Source organism: Chrysemys picta, chromosome 2 (assembly GCF_011386835.1).
Source record: "Chrysemys picta bellii isolate R12L10 chromosome 2, ASM1138683v2, whole genome shotgun sequence".
NCBI classification, from domain to species: Eukaryota; Metazoa; Chordata; order Testudines; family Emydidae; genus Chrysemys; species Chrysemys picta.
In genome coordinates this window covers 48,463,582-48,487,612 of record NC_088792.1, presented here as the reverse complement: position 1 = coordinate 48,487,612, position 24,031 = coordinate 48,463,582, and the positions used below count along the sequence as shown (strand labels likewise).

Sequence of the window (24,031 nt, the reverse complement as noted above, 5' to 3'; positions counted from 1 at the left end):
TTCACACATAGCTATGACTGTTGAAATATGCAAAGTGACAACTCATAAGGCATCTACTTAATTAGCATTTGCAGTCCTCTTTTGAAAATGAACAATTCAAGCTAGTCTTGGAACATTAGGGCAATTCTAATTCAAACTTTGTGACCCACAACAAGCTAGTAGAGTGGTGTGTTCCTTCAATAAGCCTACAGAATTAAATTTTAAATCTTTAAGCTTTGAGGCAATCAGTAATGAAATTTTATGCATGCAATGAAACTTGTAGAATGAACATTTCCCAAATGATTGCTTTGCTGTATTAACTTGGTGTACAACTCTTGTCTCATCCAATATAAGTAGTAGGGGGCTCAGCATAGATCTCTGTACATAGGACCAGATGTAATGTCCACTGAAGTTAGTGGAAAGAGTCTAACTGACCTGAATGAACTTTGGGATCAGGCCCATAATGCTTTATATCTGCTCGTGCTTTACCTTCCCCAGATGGTGCATTATTTCTGCTGTTAACGGGTCATTATGAGTTTCAGTGTGGTGAATGTGCTTCTAGGTCCCAGTAAAGACCAAACACATTTCTAAATTACCTGTCTTAGTTTCTGATATTTAAGATGTTAGCTGCTTAACATACTGATAGCATGCCCTGCTCGCCCTCCTCCCCCGTTACTGGTTAAGGTCATTATTAAGAAAAGAATGCATTCAAGCTAACTTCCACAGAATGAAAGCCTGTGCCAGCAAGGACTTTGAAAACAATGACATTCCTGAAATGTTCCCCTATTTTGGGAAATATGTTCTGTCTGTTTCTTCTAGGGTTTGGTTTTTTAGCCATGCATCTTTCTATCATAGTGCTGTAGGTTAGAGATACACACAACTGAAGAGACTAAGGGATTTGAGCAGTGTTAAAATGGAATTATTTGGGGATTGATGAAAGATGCACATTGCTAGGGTTTGAGCCACAAACACAAATTGTATTTTAATGGCTTTGCATGCCAAACATTTCATCAGGATGAAATGCAAAGATGACTTTGCCAATTAAAAAGAATGCTCCCAAAAACATATGGGCAGCAGAACATCATGCTGTGTTCCTACATTTAAACAACAACACCACCAAAAAAGCTTTGCTTTTTCCCTGTCCCTCAGAAGAAAACATGTATTGTGGGACCAAATGCATTGCTAACATCTGTCACAGCTTCAATTTGTGTAGCTAGAATTGGCAATGTAGTGATAAAGCAATGAAATATTTTTAAATCTTCAGTTGCGTGACAACTTTTAAAACTTTGCAGCTGTTATGCTGCAGCATAATCAGTTTTTTTTCCATAGAAAAAATGATTTCATGCCAAGGAGAACAAACCTTTTACTGTTTTATATTAATAGAGTCTCTCTCTCTCTCTCTCTCTTGTCATCCTCATTTGTTGCTGTTTACTGAAGTCTGATCACTGAGGAGATTTATTATTTTTTGTATTAAATAAGGTCTGCCTTGTATGCCATTCCTTTACAGATATTGCATCATCCACATCATTCATTTCATCCTAGATCTTCATGTAACACCTTTGTGCTTCAAAAATACATCTGATTGCTTAGCAAGATAACCGACTGCCATCTAGGAAGAGAGAAAGTCATTTCTAAAAATAAATGCCTGAAAAATCAGAGCTATGCAAAACTTGGTGGTTTTGCCTTTGCGGAGTTCATTTAAACATTTTGTTTGCTTCCTCTTCCATTCCATCAGGAAGAGTTTCACTTTGAAGTTGGGGTGCAAATCTTATAAACAAAACTTGCACAAAACTACTGAGTCATACATATCATAGTTGTTACCAATTTCTCATTCTTTATTTCACCATTTCAGAATTCATGGACACCCATTCTCTTCAGCTGACCTACAGGTAGTTGCTGGGAACTCCAGGATAGGTACTTGGGAGGTATTGCTAATAACTTGATTGAATGTGGAGGTGATCCAAGAGTATATATGCCAAGTGTGGATGTGCTGAATTATGGTAATTACAGTTGAATTAAGTATCAGAGGGGTAGCCGTATTAGTCTGGATCTGTAAAAAGCGACAAAGAATCCTGTGGCACCTTATAGACTAATTGGAGCATAAGCTTTCGTGGGTGAAAGCATGTCCTGATGAAGTGGGTATTCACCCACGAAAGCTTATGCTCCAATACATCTGTTAGTCTATAAGGTGCCATAGGACTCTTTGTCACAATTGAATTCGTTAACTACAATCAATGCAATGCTCTAGTGTAGAGAAACGCCACTCATCTGGCAGAGTTAGTATCATCCACCTACTGCTACCAAATGCTGCTGAGTTTATTTACCTGAATAGCTTTTCGTTGGTCTCTAGCCATGGAAAAAGGAAAAGAAAGGGCTATGACTGCACAGGCAGCCATCACAGGGTTGCTGTGCTAAGTTGGAAGCTGAGATATTGCTGTCACTGATGGAATATAATCAGGTGATATGGTTACACTGTGATGCCCTATGCCCCTGGAGGTCAGAGACACAGCAGATCCAATTTTTTCTTTAAGTGCTCTACATAAAATACTTTATTCCTCTAGTTTTGTTTTTCACAGTGCGTTCAGTAACATTCAAATACATTATTGTCTCTGTTTTTCTTTTCTTCAGTCACACAGCTTCTCTACAGCTGAGTGAATATTGTGAATATTCATAAACTTTGTGGATTTTTTTGAATGCAGCTGTACTTTTTCTTTTCCTAATGCTTTCATTTAAAATCGGCTTCTTGAATCTGTGACCAAACTCTGTCAATCAAGATGTCCATCTTTTTTATTAATTGTATAATTTGCAGGTGTTGATGTCCTCTTACTCTGCTTATTTATGGCACTTGCAACATAATACTAAAACTTCACATTTTTCAAATATAAAAAGCAGCATCATTTTTAACTAAATTAATGTAAAAATTAAATGAAAACAGAAGTTAGTATAAAACTGTCGTTCTATCAAACCATGTTCAGATATCTTTGGGCAAAAAGATATGATTGTCAATTATAGCATGCCTCAGTTGATGTTGTAATCAAATGATCAAATGGCTTATTATTCTAAGCCCCCTCTCCTGGCAGTGATAGTCTTGAAATGTACTGCATAAAGTGTTGTTTTGAACTTGAATGCATAAATAAATAAATAAATGCAACAGATCAGGAAATTGACATAGATGTAGCATTATATTTGTGTATTAGTTCTTAATTAGGCTGCAGAAATGTATCATGATGGTTTAAAAAATTAAAAAACCATAAAAGATGAAAACAAGAGGAAAAGGAGGGGGAGGAGGGAAGGACAGTAACCAAGAGAGGATTATGGTATGTCTCTAGTTTCATAGAGGAAAGAGAAAATACAAAATAGAAATAAAATGCAAAATCAAAGCAGCAGCTGTTGCAACATTATTTCCTTTTGTGTTGAGTTTTTATGACAATGTAAATATCCCTCTCCTCAAAACACATATTGAAATCTCTCCAATTTCTTCTGGCTCAAGCTAAACTATAGTTGATTGGACAAACCAAAACAGCTTCCTGACACTGTACTTCAATACTGTAAATCAGTTCAATCCAATGTGACATGCGTTTCAAAGCTTCCACGTCACTTTTTAAAATACAATTAGCTGTTGGGAATATTAATAAGTCGCAATGAAAACAGAAGTGTCCCAGAGAAATATATTTTCTCATACTCTGTCCCTGTAGTGGCTCCTCATCTCATTCTATCTCTGTAGTTCTGGTTCCAAGAATCTCTTGGAACCATTGCAATAATAACGATGATTTAAAAAATTACTCTTCTTAACAACAATCAGAGTTTGGACAGCTTCTCTATGCCTCTGTAGACAATTCCTGTTAAACATAATCTGCTACTACTGTCCTGGGTGGTCCAGATAAAATGAAAATACTGTGATCCACCATGCTAAATAACAATAGATATGCCTTTTCTTTCTTGTTTTAAAAAAAGGTAACTGTCCGTCTCCAAAAGAGAGAGAGAGTAAAAAATTATCATAGTTTTGTGTCTTTCTTTAAGTGTTGGGAAATCAGAGTAAGATATTTAATAAAATGCTGTTTTCAGTACACCTGCTTCACCTTCACCAAGAGGTCAGATTTTATATCCAATAAAGATTCTAGTAAAACTTTTATAACTATAGGTTACTCTGATTCATCCCTTCTGGGTTTAATGTTCAGCAAACTCAGATTCTTGCTATTTTGCATAGCTTCAGTTCTGCTGTGAAGCAGAGTACTTTTCTTTCTTAGGCAGGGGTGAAAGTAACTTAAAGGACTTACCGGTACTCCGGAGTCCTTAGGAGGGGCGGGTCCTCAACCAGAAGTGGCGTGGCCTCTAATGAAAGAGGCGGGGCCTTTAAATCCCCAAGCACTTTAAATCAGGATTTAAAGGGACTGGGGCTGGGGCAGAGGTGGCAGGGAGCCCTGGAGGTGATTTAAAGGGCCCGGGGCTTCAGCTGCCACTATCGAAGCGGAGCCCCGGGCACTTTAAATCACCATTGGAGGGGGCTCCCGGCTGCTGCCGCTAACCTGGGGCCTCGGCCTCTGGCAGAGCTTTAAAGGGCCCAGGGCTCTGCTGCAGTAGCAGCAGCCGGAAGCCCCATGCCCTTTAAATCAGTGCCAGAGCCCCGCTTCCGCTACCCCAGGGCTCCAGCAGCAGGGCTTGGGTCGCAATTTAAAGGGCCCCTGAGGGTAGCAGCAGTGGGAGCCCCGGGCCCTTTAAATCACCACCGGAGCCCCGGGGTAGCAGCAGCAGCCAGGGGCTTGGGTGGTGATTTAAAGGGCCCGGGGCTCTGGCTTCTGCTACCGCCCCGGGCCCTTTAAATTGTCTCTGGAGCCCTGCTGCCAGAGCCCTGGGGCCCTGCTGCCAGAGCCCTGGGGTAATGGCAGTGGGGTTCTGGCGGCAAGTTAAAGGGCCTGGGGCGGTTGCAGCTACCGGAGCCCGGGACCCTTTAAATCATCCCCGGAGCCCTGCTACCAGATCCCTGGGGAGGCAGCAGTGGGGCTCTGGCTGCTATTTTAAGGGCTCAGGCAGTAGCGGCTGCCGGAGCCCCGGATCCTTTAAATAGCCGCCGGAGCACCGCCACTGCCTCCCCAGGGCCCTGGAAGCAGGGCTCTGGCAGCAATTTAAAGGGTCCGGGGCTCCAGCCGCAGCTACCGCCTGGGCCCTTTAACTTGCCGCTGGAGCCCAGCCACCACTACCCCAGGGCTCTGGCAGCAGGGCTCTGGGGATGATTTAAAGGGCCCGGAGCGGTAGCTGCGGCTGGAGCCCCGGACCCTTTAAATCATTCCTGGAGCCCTGGGAAAGCGGGGACGATTTAAAGGGCCCGGAGTGGTAGCTGCGCCTGGAGCCCCAGGCCCTTTAAATCGCCACCTGAGCCCCGCCGCCTCTTCCCCAGGGCTCCGGCAGCAGGGCTCTGGCGGCAATTTAAAGGGCCCAGGGCTCCAGCCGCTGCTGGGAGCCCAAGGCCCTTTAAATTGCCACCAGGGGAAGCCGATCTGCCCCAATACGGCGCACTGGCTCTTGCCGGTACGCTGTACAGGGGCGTACCGGCTTACTTTCACCTCTGTTCTTCGGCCCCCTACAACTATTCTCCAGTTTTAGTCTTCAGTTTACAAGTACAGCTGGTTTTAAAAAAAAAACACATAAAATGTTTATCATCAAAAAAGCCCTTTTTTAAAAAAAAAATGAAAATTGTCATTTAAAAACCATTGGCCTTAAAAATATATTTTTTAAATGTTTCAGTTTTTCAACAATTTTAATCAAATTTAATGAAATTGTTACCAAAATTATTATTGCAATTTTTCATTTACCATTTTTTAGTTATTTAACAAATTTCACTATGGGTTCAATAATGTATTTCTGTTTCTAACTTTCTACTGTTTTCCCAGAAAATCATGAAAAATTAAAGATGAAGAAAATTGGTTCATTTTGAACCCTGCCATTTGACAATTTCAGAATTTTTCATGAGCTATTATTATTATTCAGTCATCTCTATTTACAAGCACTCTGTTTTCATCCACAATTTGTACAGATTTGAACATATGCCTGATCACCTATTTAATTTTTTGTTACAGATGCATGTATTTTGGCTGACAGTCACCTTCAATGCTTTTATTGCACTTAAAATTGCAGGGTTATCTCAAAACATTAGGTGAAGGTTGCTGTAGGGCAGCAAAAAGAGAATACAAGAGACAATAGACTTACCCATTAACCCCGCTCTCTTATCCCGTGCTGCTTAACCACTAGAAGTATGGAAATTTTCAGAGAGAGTTTTTTTTTTCCATTGGGAAATGATGATTCATCAAAACCTAAATGTTTCACAAGAATGTGGTAATTTTGATGCGATTTCATTTTTAAAAAATGAAATGCTTCATTTCAATAAGGTTGAAAAGTCTCATTATTACCTTATCAGAATGGAACAGTTTTTGTTTTGTTTTGACATTTTATGTTTATTATATTTTTGTTACAATTAATATAATATAAAGTTGAATTCAGAACAACGTTTAAAAAAAATTCATTGAATGAGACACTTCAAAATTTTCACTTTTCATTCCAATCCCAAATGAAATTTTATCTAGCAATGTCAGCATTTCCCTTGGAATGGAAATTCTGGTTCAATAACTCTAGCTGTTGGCTGGAGAGTCTCACCACCATTTTTCTTTTCTAGTAAAAATGTATTGTTGATACAAGCTTTTAGGGCTAGATTCCAATTGGATTTTTTGTCTGGCTGCTGTTAGATTCTCCTTTTTCTTTTGTTGTGGTTCTGTGTATCTGAGTGTGATTATGGATGAGAATTTCCATAGATGACCTATGCTTGAATCATTCCTATACCCCTATATGTCATTTGGGTAACTGCTAATTCTAGCTAACTAATCAAAAACAGGTTCCTACTTATTGTTTGCTAGATATGTTAGTCACAGTTATGTTATAGGTGGAATAAACCATGTTCAGCTGAAATTGCTCTCAGCTTCACATGCTTCACTTATCACACTTTTTAGAGATCTACATTTCAAAGTTAAAATGCAAAATCTGTCCAAAAGATTTTATCTGAAAAATATCTTTTGTTTTTGTGAGATTAAAATTTTGAAACTGCTATACAGAGAACAGTTACAAAAACCAATACAGAACTGCTGTCTTTGTTACAAAGTGAAAATGACATTGTTGACAAGCAATCAGACTGCACCATGTTGAGAGTTTTAAGGACACTGCACACAATCTTCCCCCTAAATTAAGTAGACAAAATAAAATTGACTGCCAATGTCTCCATTTTTTCTAGCTGTGTTGTTCAAGGCAGTTCATTATCTGTTTTAGTTAAACGTTAACAAGTTAAACTTGTTAACCATGATTTCCATTTCCTATATGTTTCTTAGATATACAGATTTCCATAAGCAACTAGTACTGATCACCTGCCCTCTGAAAATCAGGTCCCTTGTCTCCACTACCCGCCTGGATCGGCGGGTAGAAATCGATCTCTCGGGGATCGAATTATCGCGTCTCGTCGGGACGTGACAATCGATTCCCCGAATCGACGTGCGTACTCCACCAGCGAAGATAGGAGTAAGCGCTGTCGACGCAGGAGCCGCGGCAGTCAATTTTCCGCCGTCTTCACAGCGGGGTAAGTCGGCTCGGATACGTCGAATTCAGCTACACTATTTGCGTAGCTGAATTTGCGTATCTTAAATCGACCCCCCCCCCCCAGTGTAGACCTTGCCTTAGGCACTCAAAATCACTAGTCACTTTTGAAAAATTTTGGCCAATGGTTTCATTCATCCTTGTGGAAGACTGGTATTTGGACTTCTGCTGGCTTTCAGGGCTCTACCAAGGGAAGGCAGCTTTAATTTATAACCCGGGTTCTAAAGGAGCCATGCTGGTGGAGATTGCCACGGGAAGGGCTGAGTCAGTCACCAGAGTTGTTGCCATTGTCAACTCTAGGAGTCAATTGCTCTTGACACATTTCACTCCTGCTTGACCTCATTGATTTTCTTTGCTCCTGGTTCCCTGATGAAGTGGGTGGCTTGTTCTAATGTGACCCTGGGAATGGCATTTCTACCACAGGAGTGTGTTGAAACATAGGGATTGCATAAAGCCCCACATATAGCATGCAGTTCTGGAGCTGACAAACCCTTACATTTCCAAAAGATGTGGTTTCCTGATGAAAGTAAACGTGTTCCTGAGTGAAATGACCTTTCATCTGTAATCAACATTTTCTTCTTTGGTTGATAAATCCTGGTAGCCATGCCAACAGAAGTCAATCTCTGAGTTTTCTTCTTGGTATTAAAGAAAAAAGAGCAAATCAATTTTAACTTTGAGACTTCAAAAGTGTCAAATGTGTCATTTTGCTTATACCACTTCTTCAGGCAGTCAGGTCAGCCAGATTCCTTTTGATTCACAAACTCCATATAGCACTTAGGGCTGGCGATCATAATGTACCAGTCTAAAACAAGTTTTAAAAGACTTTGATTCTCAGGTTACGTTGAAAGGCATTAAACCTTTTTGGGGTGCTAAGGAACAGGACTCTTATTTTTCCTTACATAAATATACTTGGAAACACTGAAACTGCAGTTTCAAAATGTTGGTCTTCCTTCTAGGGCAGCACACTTTACAGAAAGCATGTAACAAGCCTTCTGTCTGCTCTCTCCACAGAGCATGACCATTGGTCTAGGTCTCTGAAAAAAGGGAATATTTTGGGACCTGTCTTGGTTTTGCAAACCTCTGAAGACTGATGAAAGGCTGCATATGTGTATTTCAACAAAGTCTGTCCCATGTTGACACTCTGCCCTCTCCATCCCAGAACTTCCTCCTGCCCCCAACACAAGTATGAGTCCTGGAAACAACGCTCCCCGAATGCTGAGTGAAATCAACAGCATGGTAGGCTGAGGGGACTTGTTTGGTGCCCAATTTTCTCACCCTCCCCACCCCATGCTCACATAGATTATTCCCTGTGGTCCTCCACTTGTGAATGGTGTCATGGGTGTCTTTCACTTTCAGGATCTGATTACTCCATTTCCAATGTTACAGTGTTTTGCAATGCATGTGAAAGGAATTCAACATTAGCCAGACCTGTTTTACTTGCTTCTGTCTCCCCTCCACCTTGGATTCCCACCAACTTGGACAAATCCTGCTCCAGGTGAGGTCAATCAGAATTTTTTCATTGACATCAGTGAGAGTCAATGCCTATGTTCTTTAATGTTATTTTTCTCCCGAAGTCATCAGATTAGAATTTGTCCATTCTTTTTCCACTTGCTAATGCTCTGTTATGGTAGAACAGTGTAGCATGCATGACCACTGTGACAATATGCAGTTTTTCTCTCAGCCCCCTGCAGTATTAAGCACATGTTTTTAAACTTCTTATCCATTACAACCGTTGGACCTTGAATCAAATCAGACTTTTAAGAGGATCAACATTAGAAGTCTAGTTAGAAAAAATTAGCTTCCTTCCTCATTTGAGCTTTTCCAAAATCCTCTAGTAATGGAGACCTTTCATTTTCAGTTTACATTCCTTTGTATAAATATTTGCAAATATCAGCCCATCATACAGGCCTCTGTGCACAATAGTATAAATATCCTGCCAACACAAGGCAGTGTCAGTAGACAATCTCCCACTCTTGGAGCTATCCTGGCAACAGGTAGCATTTGACAAATACCATCTCTAATATCAGCATTAGAGAAAACTCCTCTTATACCTCACTAACCCTCAAGCTAACATTTGGCTAAGATAGTACGCTTCATAATGTATGGAAGGTCACCATATTCTGGCTATGGTAGACTGACAGAGTGAATTTGAACATAATTGGCCTTTTCTGTAGGGGCTAATTAGCTCATTTTAACCAAACCTCACATCTTAATATGACAAAACTTTGGGAATTTTAAAATCTGGATTAAGATCCAGATGTGAATTTTGTGTCTTGAGCCCATTTCTATTTTAGCACAATTACAGGTGTAACTATTTCTCTGAAAAGAAAAGCAGAATGTCTATCAAATATGTCAAATTCTTAGACATAAACTAAATAAAGGGCTTACGTGTGGTATGATTGTTTATTTCATCAGAGAGTGAAGATAACCTCTCACAATTTGGGCATCAAATTGTGACCTTTTATTAAGGTCCCTGGTTCTAGGTTTATGTAAATAATTTTCTTTATTGTGCTCATTTAGTTAACTTCCACAAATGCTTTCAATCAAGCAGAAAACGCTTGGCAGTAGGAATGTCAAAAAGTGCTATGTTCTGTTCATATTACCTACATGAACAAAGCGGTAGTTTGTTACTTCAGTAGGAATCCACAAAGGGTTAGATTAAAGCGGTAGTGTAAAGTACTTCTGTCCAGCAACTGAGAACTCCTACTGACATAAAACTGTGGAAAATAAAAATAATTGTCACCAGTGTACTTTCAAGGAAGTCTTTAAGGATCAATAAAAGGCTTATTCTGAAGATGTTATTGCTGCCAGATCTAAATAACAGTTCAGTTTGACCTACTGTGCAATAGAAAGAAATATCTCACAGGGATTCAAGGCTTCTGACAGAGATGTGGGGCTTTCACAGAGATCCATATGGAAATCTTACTGTTAGCCACTCTGTTCATACAGGTTAAGTATCAACAGACATAACCAATGTAAAAGTTAGTTGACAAAAATTAGAATAATGTAGCTAAATTAAGAATAAACATGTTAAGTATTGATTAAATGTATGTGAGTCCCATTACAGTAGTAGGAAAACTGAAAAGAAATATCAGTTGAACAGAACCTGAGAATTGATAAATGTGTATTCTGAATTTGTTTCTAAATAAAGTCATCTGTAATTTCCTCTAGGTATCCAGTAATAGCTGTTTACACCTCTTCTGTTTCATACGTTAGGAATGGTCCCAGGAAAAACATGATGGGAACATAAAGTTAGCCCAACATAATGTTGAGTTTAAGAATATACAATAATTGCCTGATTCTGCACACCTTTATTTCTGTCAATAGTCCCATTAAATTTGGCTTGCATTGGTCCTAAGTCAGGAAAACATTAAACATCATGCCTACATCTGTCTCCATTGATTTCAGTGAGGCTTAAGTGCATGCTTAAATTTAAATGCAGATTTAAGTGCTTTGCTGAATAGGGACCATTAATAAGGATTTACAGGATCAGGCTCTATATCAAATCTCATAATGTCCTGGTCTTAATTATTAGTTACATTGAGTCACAAAATCATACTCATTCTTAGGGTTGTGTCAGAGGTCTCAATGTGTTTTCCCCCTCCCCCCACCCCGCTCATTAGTCAGTGAATTACTGTGCATCATCAGAACAATGGAAGAGTTTAAAATCCTCTTTTGTATGTCAGGTTGGTTTGGCTAGTGGAGGTATGTGGAGTAGTTTTCAAAATCTACTTTCACTCTGCCCAATGGTCAAAGGTTAATCAATATGGGGCTAGATTTATACATGTGTTACTGATGCACAGTGCCACACTTTGAATGACACTCTCCTCTCCTGAGGATAAATGAATTAGCATCCTGCCTGATTCAAACAGACTGTGATACAGTTTTGTGTGCATAAATACTATTCTCAAAAGGGATACTCTTACAGGGCCTAAACCAAAACCACTGAAGGCAATTGCTGGCTCACAGCTGCCTTACTTGGATGAAGACCATACATGTTGCTATGATGAATCATTAAACAGAGAATATAGCCTAATCATGTTCCTAAAAAAGCAAATATGTAGGGACAGATTTAAGATTTTTTTTTTTTGGACGTGCATCTCATTCCCAGTCTCCTTTGCCCAGGCAACTTAAACTGACTCCTTTTAAATAAAAAGTAGCTCTGAGAGATAATCTTTAGTTCCATCTTCTGTAGCAGAAGTGAAGCCCAGCCACTTTCGCTGGGGCTGGACATAGCTGTCATTTGAAACATGTTTTCAGTGGACAATTATCTAGATGAGAATGGGACCTGAGGACCTACTGGGTCTGATCTGCTGAATGTTTATTCCCTCCTAGTTATTTCATAATTTAATCCATCCTTGCCCACAATGAAAGCTTCCTCACTTTTTCCACATGTCCTTTCAGGGCTGTGTGACAGGGGACTTCTATAAAATAAAGGTGCCTACATTAAACTAAACTCACTACCCTAAAAGTTGTTGGTGCCTTTCCTTGCCTTTTCCTAAATATGGCAGAAAACTCTGCATGGTCGTGATGCTTCAGTGTTATAGAGGTCTTCAGGCCACTTTCCCTGTTTGGCTCCTCACAAAGGAGTGGTTATTTTAGTCATGGAGAGCATTAATTTTTGTCTATATTTTTGACTGTCTTTGTGTTAAAATCTCTGGCTATGTGAGCTGTGGTATGAGGGACTATATTAGATTTTCTTGTGGTTTAGAATGAGATATATGGGAGCAAAATCATTATTTTTACAAGATGCCAAGCCAATGTTTCTGGTGTGCTGGACGATTTCCTGTAGAAAATGTCCACAATCAACTTGGTGTCTTAAGTGTCAAACCTACTAACATCTATTCAAAGTGGCAGGCCTCTATCCATGCAACGCTTGATCATCCAACTGCATGGTGTGTCCATTTCTGTGAGGGTTTCAGAACAGCAAATTAAATAACCAAGAAGTAGAGGATGATCTTTGTGAGAGAGGGGCAGACCTGGTCTGGCCAAGCTCTGCTCAGCATATGTCACAAGAAGAGAAGGAAAAGGTGGCTTCAACATTTGTCCACTCCCCAAATCATGGGATCAGCTAGTGGCCATTTCCCCTAAGAACTGCTCTAAAGTTATACCAACCTCAACAGTCACCTAGGGACTGCTCCACCAGCCTGAGATCAAGGTGTCTTGGGATAGAATGGAGGCAAAGCCAGTGCACTCTTGATACCAGAGGGCCCATGAAAAGGCGGTGCTGAGCCAACTACAGTGTTCATCTGCCAGCCAGTGATTCCACTTGGACACGGAATGGCAGACTTCCAGATATTTTGCACTGCTTGAGCAGCTTGAAGCAGAAAGATTGGGAAAGTGGGGAGTAGTGGGAGGGGAAGAGATGGTCCCTGGTGTCCTTAAATTTCAGCTGAGACTGTAAAATGTGTACTGATGGGTGATTGGGTAATGGACTAAAATGCCCATTTTAACAGACTATCCTCCCTGCTGGAGATCTGTTGGGGCCAATAGGGATGAGTCATGGAAGCTGTGGACATCCCTACTTGAAGCATCTGAAGAAATCTCAATTCTGATTCCGACACAGATAAGCCAAAATTATCTGTTGTTTATCTGTCATCCACCCCATAGATATCATGGAGTTAATATCTATTGTAAAGGTGTTACATGGCTCAAATCTCAGATAAAATCATCTAAACAAGAACACGAAGCACTTGGTATTTTATCAAATCCAGGGGTAACAGGAAACAATTTATATCCCTGGTGGGTCATGAAACTTTTCCCAGCAGGTGGGAAGTGAAAGTTGCACAGATGAAAAGTGCACACATGAAACTTACCAGTTACAAGCTTTAAAACTCAGTGAAGAAGTAAAATAATTCAGAGTATCTGAGTATTTGTACTGCTGGTGAATTAAAGTTAAAAGGTAATAGACTGATGTATAAAAGGATTCGTATTTTCCATTCTGTCCTAATATATTGTACACCCCTCCCAATGAAGTTATGGGAATTATGTGTGCATATGGTAGCTAGGGGAAGAATAACAGATAAACATAAATAAAATAAAAATAAACAGATGCCAGACTTGTAAGAGATCTCAGTCTAAAATGTCATTGTACAGTATACTCCAGTAATTCAGATCCTAAAGTCTATCTATAGTATTGGGACTAAATTCTAGATTAAGTTACCTGTAACATGGAGTAGGGGAGGGGTGTGTCTGAAGTAGCTGAGTAAGGGACAGGAGAGATGATCTTGTGGTTAAGGTGCTAGCTAGCGTCTCAGCAGATCAGGGTTCAGTTCTCTGTTGTGCTGCAGGTTTTCTAAGTGATCTGTGAAAAATCACTTAAAGCCTGACACAAAGCCCATGGAACTCAATAGAAAGACTCCCATTGATTTTAGTGGGTTTTGGAGCAGGGCCTGAATTTCTCTGTACTTTAGTTTGTCACCTGTAAAATGTGGATGATAATACTTACTTTGTTTATTTAGATTATAAACTCTTCTCACCAGGGACTGTCTTTCACTATGTGTAAGTACTGCACCTAGTACAATACTATGTAAAACAAATCATAATAGTGGTAAATTTGGGCATTCAGCGGTACAAGGCAGGTACAGTCAGAAAGCCTCAGGAATATGAAAGAAGCAGCAAAATAAGCATTCCTCCTTCCATCTGTTGCAGAAAGGTAAATCTCCCTCTGGGAACTAGCGGTATACAGGGTTGATCAGGCCCACCTATAACTGATCACACCTTTTTGGTGTCCTTCAGTGGTGGTAAGTGTACCGGCAGCAGCCCAATTAGATACTATTTCACCTGACGCCTGTCAGGGCCGGCTCCAGCTTTTTTGCTGCCCCAAGCGGCAAAGGGAAAAAGGAAAAGAAAAAAAGAAAAAAAAAAGATAAAGCCGTGATTGGCGGCAGCTCTACCGCGCCGCTTCATTCTTCGGCGACAATTCGGCGGCTGGTCCTTCCCTCCGGGAGGGACAGAGGGAACCCGCCGCCGAAGACCCGGATGTGCCGCCCCTTTCCATTGGCCGCCCCAAGCACCTGCTTTTTTGCGCTGGTGCCTGGAGCCGGCCCTGACGCCTGTACAGATGCATCGATGGGTGAAGAGGTTCCTTGTCCTCTTCTCTCCTCCCTCCTTCCCCACCAATGGGTACACTTGTGTATGTAAATATAACCTTTGCTGTCTTCACTGTATGAACTGAAATAATATATGCTTAACATTGTCTTTGCAAGTTGTTTAGTTAAAATTCTACAATGGAGAAATATCTTCACAAGACAGGTTATTTAGGATTGACATTATAACTCCATTTCGAATGTGTTGGGCTAACCATCCTTCATGCAATTCCACTGACGTCAACAGAATAATATCAATAATTATCCTTGGCTGCTTATAAGAGAGTGATGACTGGTCTCTTTGTGTACAAAGGGCAATCATGACTAAAGCTGTTCATTAAATTCTGTTCAGACAAATCTGAGTTTCACTTTGAATTTTGAGCTTCATTCAAAACTGAAAGTGAAATTCAGCCAAACCATCACATTTTGCAAAACCACATAGTTTCATGACCCTGATTTTTGTCAAATCTCAGGGCCACATTGCTCAGAATGAAGCCATAGTTGGAAGTTAAAGCAGGTTCACTGAAATGTTCTTTTACCTGTTGACAAACTTGGTCCTAATTTTTGTTTCATTATGTATCTTTTGTACAACGCAGTTTTTAGCAATTAGAAAAACAGCAAAGCACCAAAACATGAGACACTATTCTTTCAGTTGACCTTAGAACTATGAATTGCTTCTAAAAGGCAATAGTGAAGAAGTAACAGAAATGTAGATTTAAAAAGTAAAAAATGATGCTCATTGTTTTGTACTTGAGTTGAATACTACATTTCCAGGTAGCTCAACTAACAAGAATGGTGCATGTGTGGTGATAACCACGAACAGTTCTGAACCTACAACTGTCACTATGATAAACAACAAATTCATACAAACGTTTTCAAAGAGAGGTCATTTGCATGGACAATCACTGATGAGCATAAATAATAATATCTGGACATCTTTGTGTGTTTGTAGGAGCAAGTAATACCTGTGCTCATAAATTGTGTAGCTAGATGTAAAAATTCTCTCACTTTGAAACAATTGGATTCAAAAGGAGATTTCAAATTTTCTGGAATTATTTTTAAAAGTCAATTGTACTTACTGGTAAACTGTCAGTGGCATTCAGACTTGTAGTCTGTGCAACAGTTTGCAGAGAGTGGAATCTTTCTTGTCATATATCTGTTTCATGTCCTGATATGATGCTTGGAAGCATATTACAAACCAATTTTAACTAGTTTTTGCTGTATTCAGTTATCACTTGCCACAGGCCACCCAGCAATAATTGCCACAGTTCATGTGCTTCAGAAATCATTGTTAAACTAAGCATCATCTTTGATCGACTTTCCAAAATCAAAATATGCCCAAAAGGATTGTTTGTTTTCTTTAAATTCCCATTTCTTTCTCATTTGGGAATGGAAGACAACACTATAAACATTTCTGTCTTCCTCAGCTTGTAGCAACAATACGGAGATCCCCTCTTTGCGCTTTCTTAGCTTCAGTGTCTTCCACCATTCCAGCTCTGTGTTTTAGGTAGTAGTATAGATATATTTTGCAAAGCTACTGAGAGCTCAATCAACTGATCCTCTTTTGAGATTTTGCCTAAATGTAAAATTCTTCTTGAAGACAATGCTTTCCTTTTCATAGCTGGGATATGAAAATTTACCCTTTTAATTTGTTTATGTCTACATTTTGATCTTTGCTTTGCTTTCCTAAAGTAGGGGGAGGGCAGCATAACTATTCCAGACAGCCCAGAAGCTTGATGCAACTCAACACCCATCAAAGCGGTGACCTATTTTTTCAACAGAACATTTAATTTAACGTACTGCAGCCTCTAGCTTTTGCAAGCCTTCACAGGCAGCACTGTAGATGCAGAGACAATGTAGATACTATAGTTTGTTTAGAGAGGCTGTGAAACTGTTCATCTCCATACCATATTACCAAGATGGACAATGAAAAACTGTAAAGAGATGTTAAAGGTGATTCATACTTACAATGGCTAGGCAGGTCCTCAGCTGAGTTGGCTAAGCTTGTTTCCCTGTTTGTTCATTTACCTGTTCTACTGTATTTGTCAGTTTCATCCACTTTTGTCTTGGTATAATTCTAGATTGTGAACTCATGGGGACAGGGAAGTATCTAGCAAAATGGGTCCTTGATCCTAGACTGGGACCCCCCGGGCACAATGGGTAATAAACAGTACTAACAGGCCTGATCCTTTCTGTGTTGAAGCCACTCGTTGCGGTGGGAGTAGAAATGAGCCAGATGTCTTTATAGTTTTTATCAGTAGCAGCACTGGTAAATTAATGTAATTAGTAGTTGTTCCAAGAAATATACCAAACTGTTTCACCTATTCTTTTTGATTGTTTTTCAGGTCCGTGAAGTGCAACCCTGCTATATCTGACTTCCTGCTCCATTGAGATGTCCCAGCATACACAGGGCTGGTGACATCAATCCCATCAATGAACAACGTTGGAGCATGGAGTCTGCCTTTGGGGATAAGGTAGATACTTTTGTTTTTGTTTTGCTTTGTTTTCAAATATTCAGAGGTTCTCTAAGGTTTACTATTTCATATTCTCATTTTACATCTCTTAGGGTATAAAATAAAAATATTGAAAAACCTTAGAAACAGCTGACTATTTGGACCTTTCCTTCCCCTGCAATTATCTACCTTATCCCAATAGACCGATTCCATTAACCAGCATTTCCAGGGTTGGAACTGCAGTCAGCAGCCTAGTGCACATTGGAACATATCATTGGAGCAGGAAGTCAGCAATTGCAGAGTACCTTTTCATGGATTTGGAGAAAAGCAATGAGATGAAGAGCTGCCCAGTTTGAGAAGAGTTCATCTAAACTGACCTTCTCCGCTCCTGAGATCCACTAATCCATTATTGAAACAGTCAGTTTAACACTCAGGATTGCACAACCATGGGTTTAGCAACTCTCCTAGTTTTCAGAGGTGGATGCATGTATGTAAAGTATCTTGTTGGTGTGCACAAATCAGGTAAATAACTAGTTAGATGCATCACCAACCATTTGTGCAAACAGTACTCGATTTACATATGCAATCATGATGTGTGTACAAAAAATTGGCAGGTGCCTGTCTTTGAATATCAAAGGCCATAGACCTTCAGTTTTCCCATTTTTAAAATGGGGATGATAACATTCATTTGCTTCACAAGCTTGTTATAACAATTAATGAATCGATATTCATAAAGTGTGTGGAAGATAAAAGCCACTATGTAAATGTTCTTATGTATGTCCCAGATATGAGTTTGCAAAATATTGCACCCCTTTGAATTCTCTTAATCCTATCACTTTTATATTTAAGATTTATTCATTATTTTTTCTAGATGAGTTCCACTGAAATACAAGAATAGTACAGCACAGTACACACAGATTCTCTACATAGAGACAGAAGCAACCATAGATTAGCCAAAAATTCAGGTTGTCATGTACAGTGACACTCCATTTTCTAGTGTCTGAATGAATTTTCTTTAGTTCGTCAAGTGTGCTGGGCCAGTCATCTGACTATTTATGTTTTGCTCATCGGAATTTAATCAGCGTAGTATATTTCAGACTATTACATTTGATCAAATCAAAATAACATTAGTGTGATAATAGGTGATATATTACAGTGTTGTCTTATAGCTATAGAGTTGAAGAAATCGATAACCCATACCATGCTTGCAGCAATTACTGTAGTGTTGTTATAAAATTGGTAATTTTAGTCAACTGTTATTCGGTGTAAATTTATGGAGCCAAATTTTCTACTGGTGCAAACTGATAAAAACCCATATCAATTTACATCCCCAGAAAATTTGGCTGATGGTGTATAGGTGACATATAGTATAGTATCTTGAGTTCAAAGTACTGTGAAAAGACAAATGGAAATATATTTCTCGTCTAAGTAATCTGCTAATACCAAGGGTAAATAGCAAGGGAAACTAAGTATGATAATATTATAGTAAAGCAAGGAGGATTTAGATTAAGCAGTGTTATCAATCCCACCTCAGCAGTACCTGGTGTTTTTTGTTAGGCAATTCATTAAAGGTAGTAAAAGGTTTTCTTTCTTTTTCTTTTACCAAGGCTTTTTGCCAAAATAAATCCAGCCAGTTGCGTTCATAAAGAAAGAAATGAAAATCCAAGTTGAGATAAGCACCTGCTGCAGGAGAGCTATTATATTTGCTATTTCAGCAATCAAAAGTACAGTCTCAGAGCACTATAAATTGATTTTTCTGGACTGATTTTTGCCATGGAGCTCCAGGAGGAATTGTTTTGAGGAGTCAAAAATATTGTCCAAATGTCATATCTTTAGTAAAAATAAAATTAATTCCTAAATATTAAGAAACATTTTACTACCCACGTGGAAATTAAAAAAAAAAAAAAGGAATTGGACTTGACACTTTCTGTAAAAAGTGCACATAATCTGTATGTTATATTAGAAAAATCCTAAAAGGACACCTTTCTGCTTGCTTTCTGACTTGAACTAATATCCATACTTCAGAGCTTTTTACTTTTCTTTCTTCTTAGTACTTCAGAGTTTGCAGGTTAAATTTATAGGTAAGTGTAGGCCATAGGCAAAAAACAAAACCACCAACAACCTCTTTGCATATCCCACCCAATGATAAGAGTGCCTCCATGTAGCTCAGCTGTTCTGTTAACTTGAATGTAAATCCCCCGCAAAATGGAAAAAAAGAAATAACATTTACTGTTCCATGCTTTGTACTTCCAACCACAGATCTCAACGTGCTTTACATACATTAATGAAGAAGTCATGTAAGTAGGTATTTTTTCTGTTTTATAAACAGAGAAACTGAGAGACAAAGAAATTAACCTGTGACTTGTCCAAGACCTGTGACTTGTTCATAGGAAGTATGCAGCAAAGCTGGGAATATAGGATCTCAGTCTACTTCAGTGGAATTCAGCCCACTGAATTCAGTGGTTTTGAACCAAGCCCATAACCCAGACAGGTCATGCTAGACCATGCTTTGTCTTTTATCCCTAAGAGTTCTACAACGTGGCCAGTCATTCCTGCTATTGAATTGCACTGTAGAGGTCTGATCCTGCAATGTTGCTCACAGGAGTAGTTCCATTGACTTCAGCAGGACTTGTGTGTAAAGTTAAATTCATGCATAGGTGCTTACAGGACTGAGGCCTAACAAGGGCTATTGGCCAAATGCTGAACACTCTATTCAGTTTTTACTCATCTCTGATTGAGATTTACTTGAATAATAACTGAGTAAGAACTTCAGGATTTGGCACATAGCACAGAAACCTCTTTGTTAGAGTACAAGTCAGTAGCAGGAATAATTTGCTGTAAGCAACCAATCGGTTGATGTGACTTATGACAGAGTCAATACTGGCATATTACTTGGTTATTACAGCTGTTCTCTTAAAAAAAAGAAGGAAAGAGATAAGCATCAGAGATACACACCAGATAGAGAACTTGGAATTCTCACCGCCCTGTATCGTCTTAGTCTCTCAATTGTGACAGGTAAATGTATATTTTCAAGTGACTAGAGGAGGCAGGTATTTTTATGAATAAAATCAATGTTGATTGCATTGCAAATAGCACTTGACACTTTGTATTTGCAAATATGTTTCTTAGTGTATTCAGCAATTTTTACATTAAACTTAATAAAAGTTAAGTCAATTTAATTTCTAATTATTCTCTTATTCTTTGTGGTAATTTAGGATCAATCTCTGCTCTTATTTATACTGCTATGTCTGTGCCAGCCATGATACCAACTCAAGTGTCCTCAATATGGGCTGGTGACTTCTGCCACAATTCAGTCCTACATGGAAGTGCAAATGAAAAATAAGAACAGGAGGACTTGTGGCACCTTAGAGACTAACAAATTTATTAGAGCATAAGCTTTCGTGGACTACAGCCCACTTCTTCGGATGCAGTGGGCTGTAGTCCACGAAAGCTTATGCTCTAATAAATTTGTTAGTCTCTAAGGTGCCACAAGTCCTCCTGTTCTTCTTTTTGCGGATACAGACTAACACGGCTGCTACTCTGAAACAAATGAAAAATAGTGTTTTTAAAAAGCAGTATGTTCAACTGGCAAGTTTTAATATTTAACACAACACATGCTCTCCTGATTACTTCAAAATAAGTATAGCCTGAGACTTGACTGAACAATGGCTTCCATGAGAACCCTTGATGGATTCATGAAATGTACAGGTTGACTCCAGAATGTACTTTGCTTTTCTCTGGAGTGCAGCTGTCTATGTAGCACTGGTTGTACTGTTATCTCTGCAACTTTTTGAAAGAATTCAGATTTCTGGAAGACAGAAGCGGGCCTTGTGGAGAACAATAAAAGATAAAATGGGTAAAAGAAGGCTAGAAAGCATAGGTAGGTCTGACCAGTTCTTGATTCTACAATTCAATTTAATGTACAATTAATAAACAAGATGAGAAATACCATATCCTAATGACCTCCTTTAAATCTCATGAGGTAGAGCCAATTACAGACCATGCTGTATTGCAGAGATTTTATATCATAGTTGGGTAATCTTATGTCTCTAAATTCTTATGGAAGAGCTCTGCTACCTGAAGACAAGAGTGGGGATTAATGTTCATGTATACTGTGCACCATTGATTTTTCTAAGACAAGATTTACAGTAGTTGGAAAGAGGTTTTGATAAGGCTACTCTATCTTGGCTACATTTGGAAATAGAAACAGCTTCTTCCTCCATATGTGATGCAGTAGTCACCGTGTCCCTCGTCCCTTAAATATCACTGTGCCCTTTGTGCCACAGTCAAAACATGTAGGTCCTCACCTGACTCCCACTGAAGTCTATGGAAAGACTCTGGTGGTTTTCAGGGTTGGAGTAGACCTATAAACAGCATCAGTAATCAGCATCTGAGAACGGTATGTTTAAAGAATTCTCCAAGGCATGGAGAAACAAATTAGGGGAGAAACATATTATTTGGAAATCAGGGTTCTACAATGTTACTGGATACATTTCTTGAGAGATTAAGTGCCCAATTCTGCAGCCCTTTGGTACTCAAGCTCATCACCCATTGAGTACAACATGTTAACATTCAAGACTCTTCAAGGCAAATTTAATATTCTGAACAGATATCTTTTAGATACATTAAAATTATGAACTGGTTTCTCACTAAATCTTACTGTTCTCCTGGGAATAGAAGAATCCAAATTTAAACCATAATCTCAAATTTAAATGGTCACTGTCTCAGACAGTGTAAGCACAGATAGGCTCAGAGAGCCACCATCAATTATCTATATAGGCATATAGAAGACCATATTCTCCCCTGTGTTTGTGCTGCTTTGTACCATGCTGTATATATAAATATTTACACATTTATAGAGCACCAGTCACAGCAGTGCCTAAGATTTCAAGCAAAACTTATGTAACATTGACAAACTCCACTCAGCAGTTGTTGAGATCAAACCTGGGATCTCTGAAGCTTAGTGTATGAGCCTCTACTGCATGAACTAAAAGCCACATGGCTCTTAGCTAAGGCTAAGACTCATCAATCTCTGGCTGGGCTAGGTGCCACTAGAGGAGGACAGAGCGCCATATCAAGCAGGCATGGGTTACACTTATTTTAGCATAAGTAACAAAATAGTCTTTAGTATCAGAGGGGTAGCCGTGTTAGTCTGAATCTGTAAAAAGCAACAGAGGGTCCTGTGGCACCTTTGAGACTAACAGAAGTACTGGGAGCATAAGCTTTCGTGGGTAAGAACCTCACTTCTTCTTCACTTGCATCTGAAGAAGTGAGGTTCTTACCCATGAAAGCTTATGCTCCCAGTACTTCTGTTAGTCTCAAAGGTGCCACAGGACCCGCTGTTGCTTAAAATAGTCTTTGTCTTCTCTGCTGATAAGACTAACAGAGTTGATAGGTGCTTGCAGGAGATTTAAATATTCACAAATGTCTCCCCTCAGATGCAACTTGACCGTGTTAAACTCAATACTATGCAGCCATTAACCATGGGATGAAAAGCAAACCTGGAACGATGCCAATATCTGGGAGGAGGGGGAAGACGTTATTTGCCTTAGTGTTACAACATGTTCAATTTTCCTGTGTCCTTTCAATCTGCAGCAAATAGACGCTGAAACTATTATTCCCATAAAAGCCAGAACAACCAGGAGTGACTGAGTACTGATTAGTCATGCTGGCCTGCTGGAGTGTGAGTGTCTTGTTTGATGTTTATTGTGAAATACAGAAAAAGACAGTTTGAACTCACACTAAAACAACAGAATTAAATGATGATTTATGTCCTGGAAATTTTATGCCTACCAAATGTCATGAGCTGGAAATATAAATAAAAACAAATATAGCTGGCTCATTTTTTTAGATTTCAGCAAGTGAAGTCCATGTCCAATGGCTGATGAGTGTATTCGGTACCAAATATATACAATGCAAACTTGGTGTTTAAATATATGTCTGTTGAATGTAAACATTGTTATGTTTTCCAAAACATGGGCTTTCAGTGTAGATGAGTTTAGTTTACGGTTAGGGGAAACAATAAAGAAAGAACTTTTGTGTGAGAGAGAATTTCACAAGAGACATATCACTCTGTAACATGCTCCATCTTGAATTCCCCCAAATCCCTGATCCCTAGCTGAGGCAAGCTTCTTATATTTGACAGTGCAGCACCCAGAAAACAGAATCACAGCTATATACACCACATATCTCAGACACGCTTTCAGTGTTGGGCACATAGGTTGTGCCTGCGAAAGTTGTCAGTCACCTGGTAAATGTACAAAACTTGTATTTGCATGGCTAAACTGCAGCATGAGAGCCAGCAACATCTAGAGGAGTGAACATGGATCCTGGAGTCAGGAACTCCTGACTGTGAATCCTGGGTTTGCTATTGATTCAGTATATGGTATTGGGCATATCACTTTCCCTCTGCCGCAACTTCCTCATTTGCAAAATGAGGCTAATAATACTTATCACACTTATCACATTGGGGTGTGATGGGGATTTATTAGTTATTCTGTGTGAAGTGCTTTCAGTACATAGAACCAGATTTCCCGGTTCTGCTAAGGCTGCTTTGCACTGCTCCATTTGGCTGACCTAGCAAGCGCAGGATTCCACTTGCCTGGGGGATTCCTCCAGTGTCACAGGCCCATTATAGAAGTTTATCCAATTCTCATGCTCAGCTTAGATGGTGTACGTAGGACAATCTGAATCCAGCCAGAATGCCCCTAGAGGGTCCTTGTAACTCTAGGACCAAGCACCAGTACTGAAAACATGTAAAGGTGTCTTGAAGCTACCTTTGATGCTGTCACCCTCACCCCCCGGAACAGGTCATCCTGTCCATAAAATATGGCCCAATATCTCTATTACCACTGTGTCACATCTGTCAATTTTGCATTT

At 39.5% G+C, this 24,031-nt stretch overlaps 1 protein-coding gene across 2 annotated transcripts in view; it reads left to right on the top strand.

Moving 5' to 3' along the window:
* Positions 1-24,031, top strand: part of CALCR (calcitonin receptor) — a 241,571-nt gene that overhangs the window by 80,172 nt on the left and 137,368 nt on the right. The window contains exon 2 of one of the 2 annotated variants that reach the window (XM_005308549.5): positions 17,045-17,173. The exons of the other annotated variant lie outside the window; for it this stretch is intronic. Coding sequence (XP_005308606.1) covers positions 17,133-17,173 — 41 coding nt within the window. The 5' untranslated portion in view covers positions 17,045-17,132. The remainder of the gene's footprint in view (positions 1-17,044; positions 17,174-24,031) is intronic. 2 annotated transcript variants of the gene reach the window in all.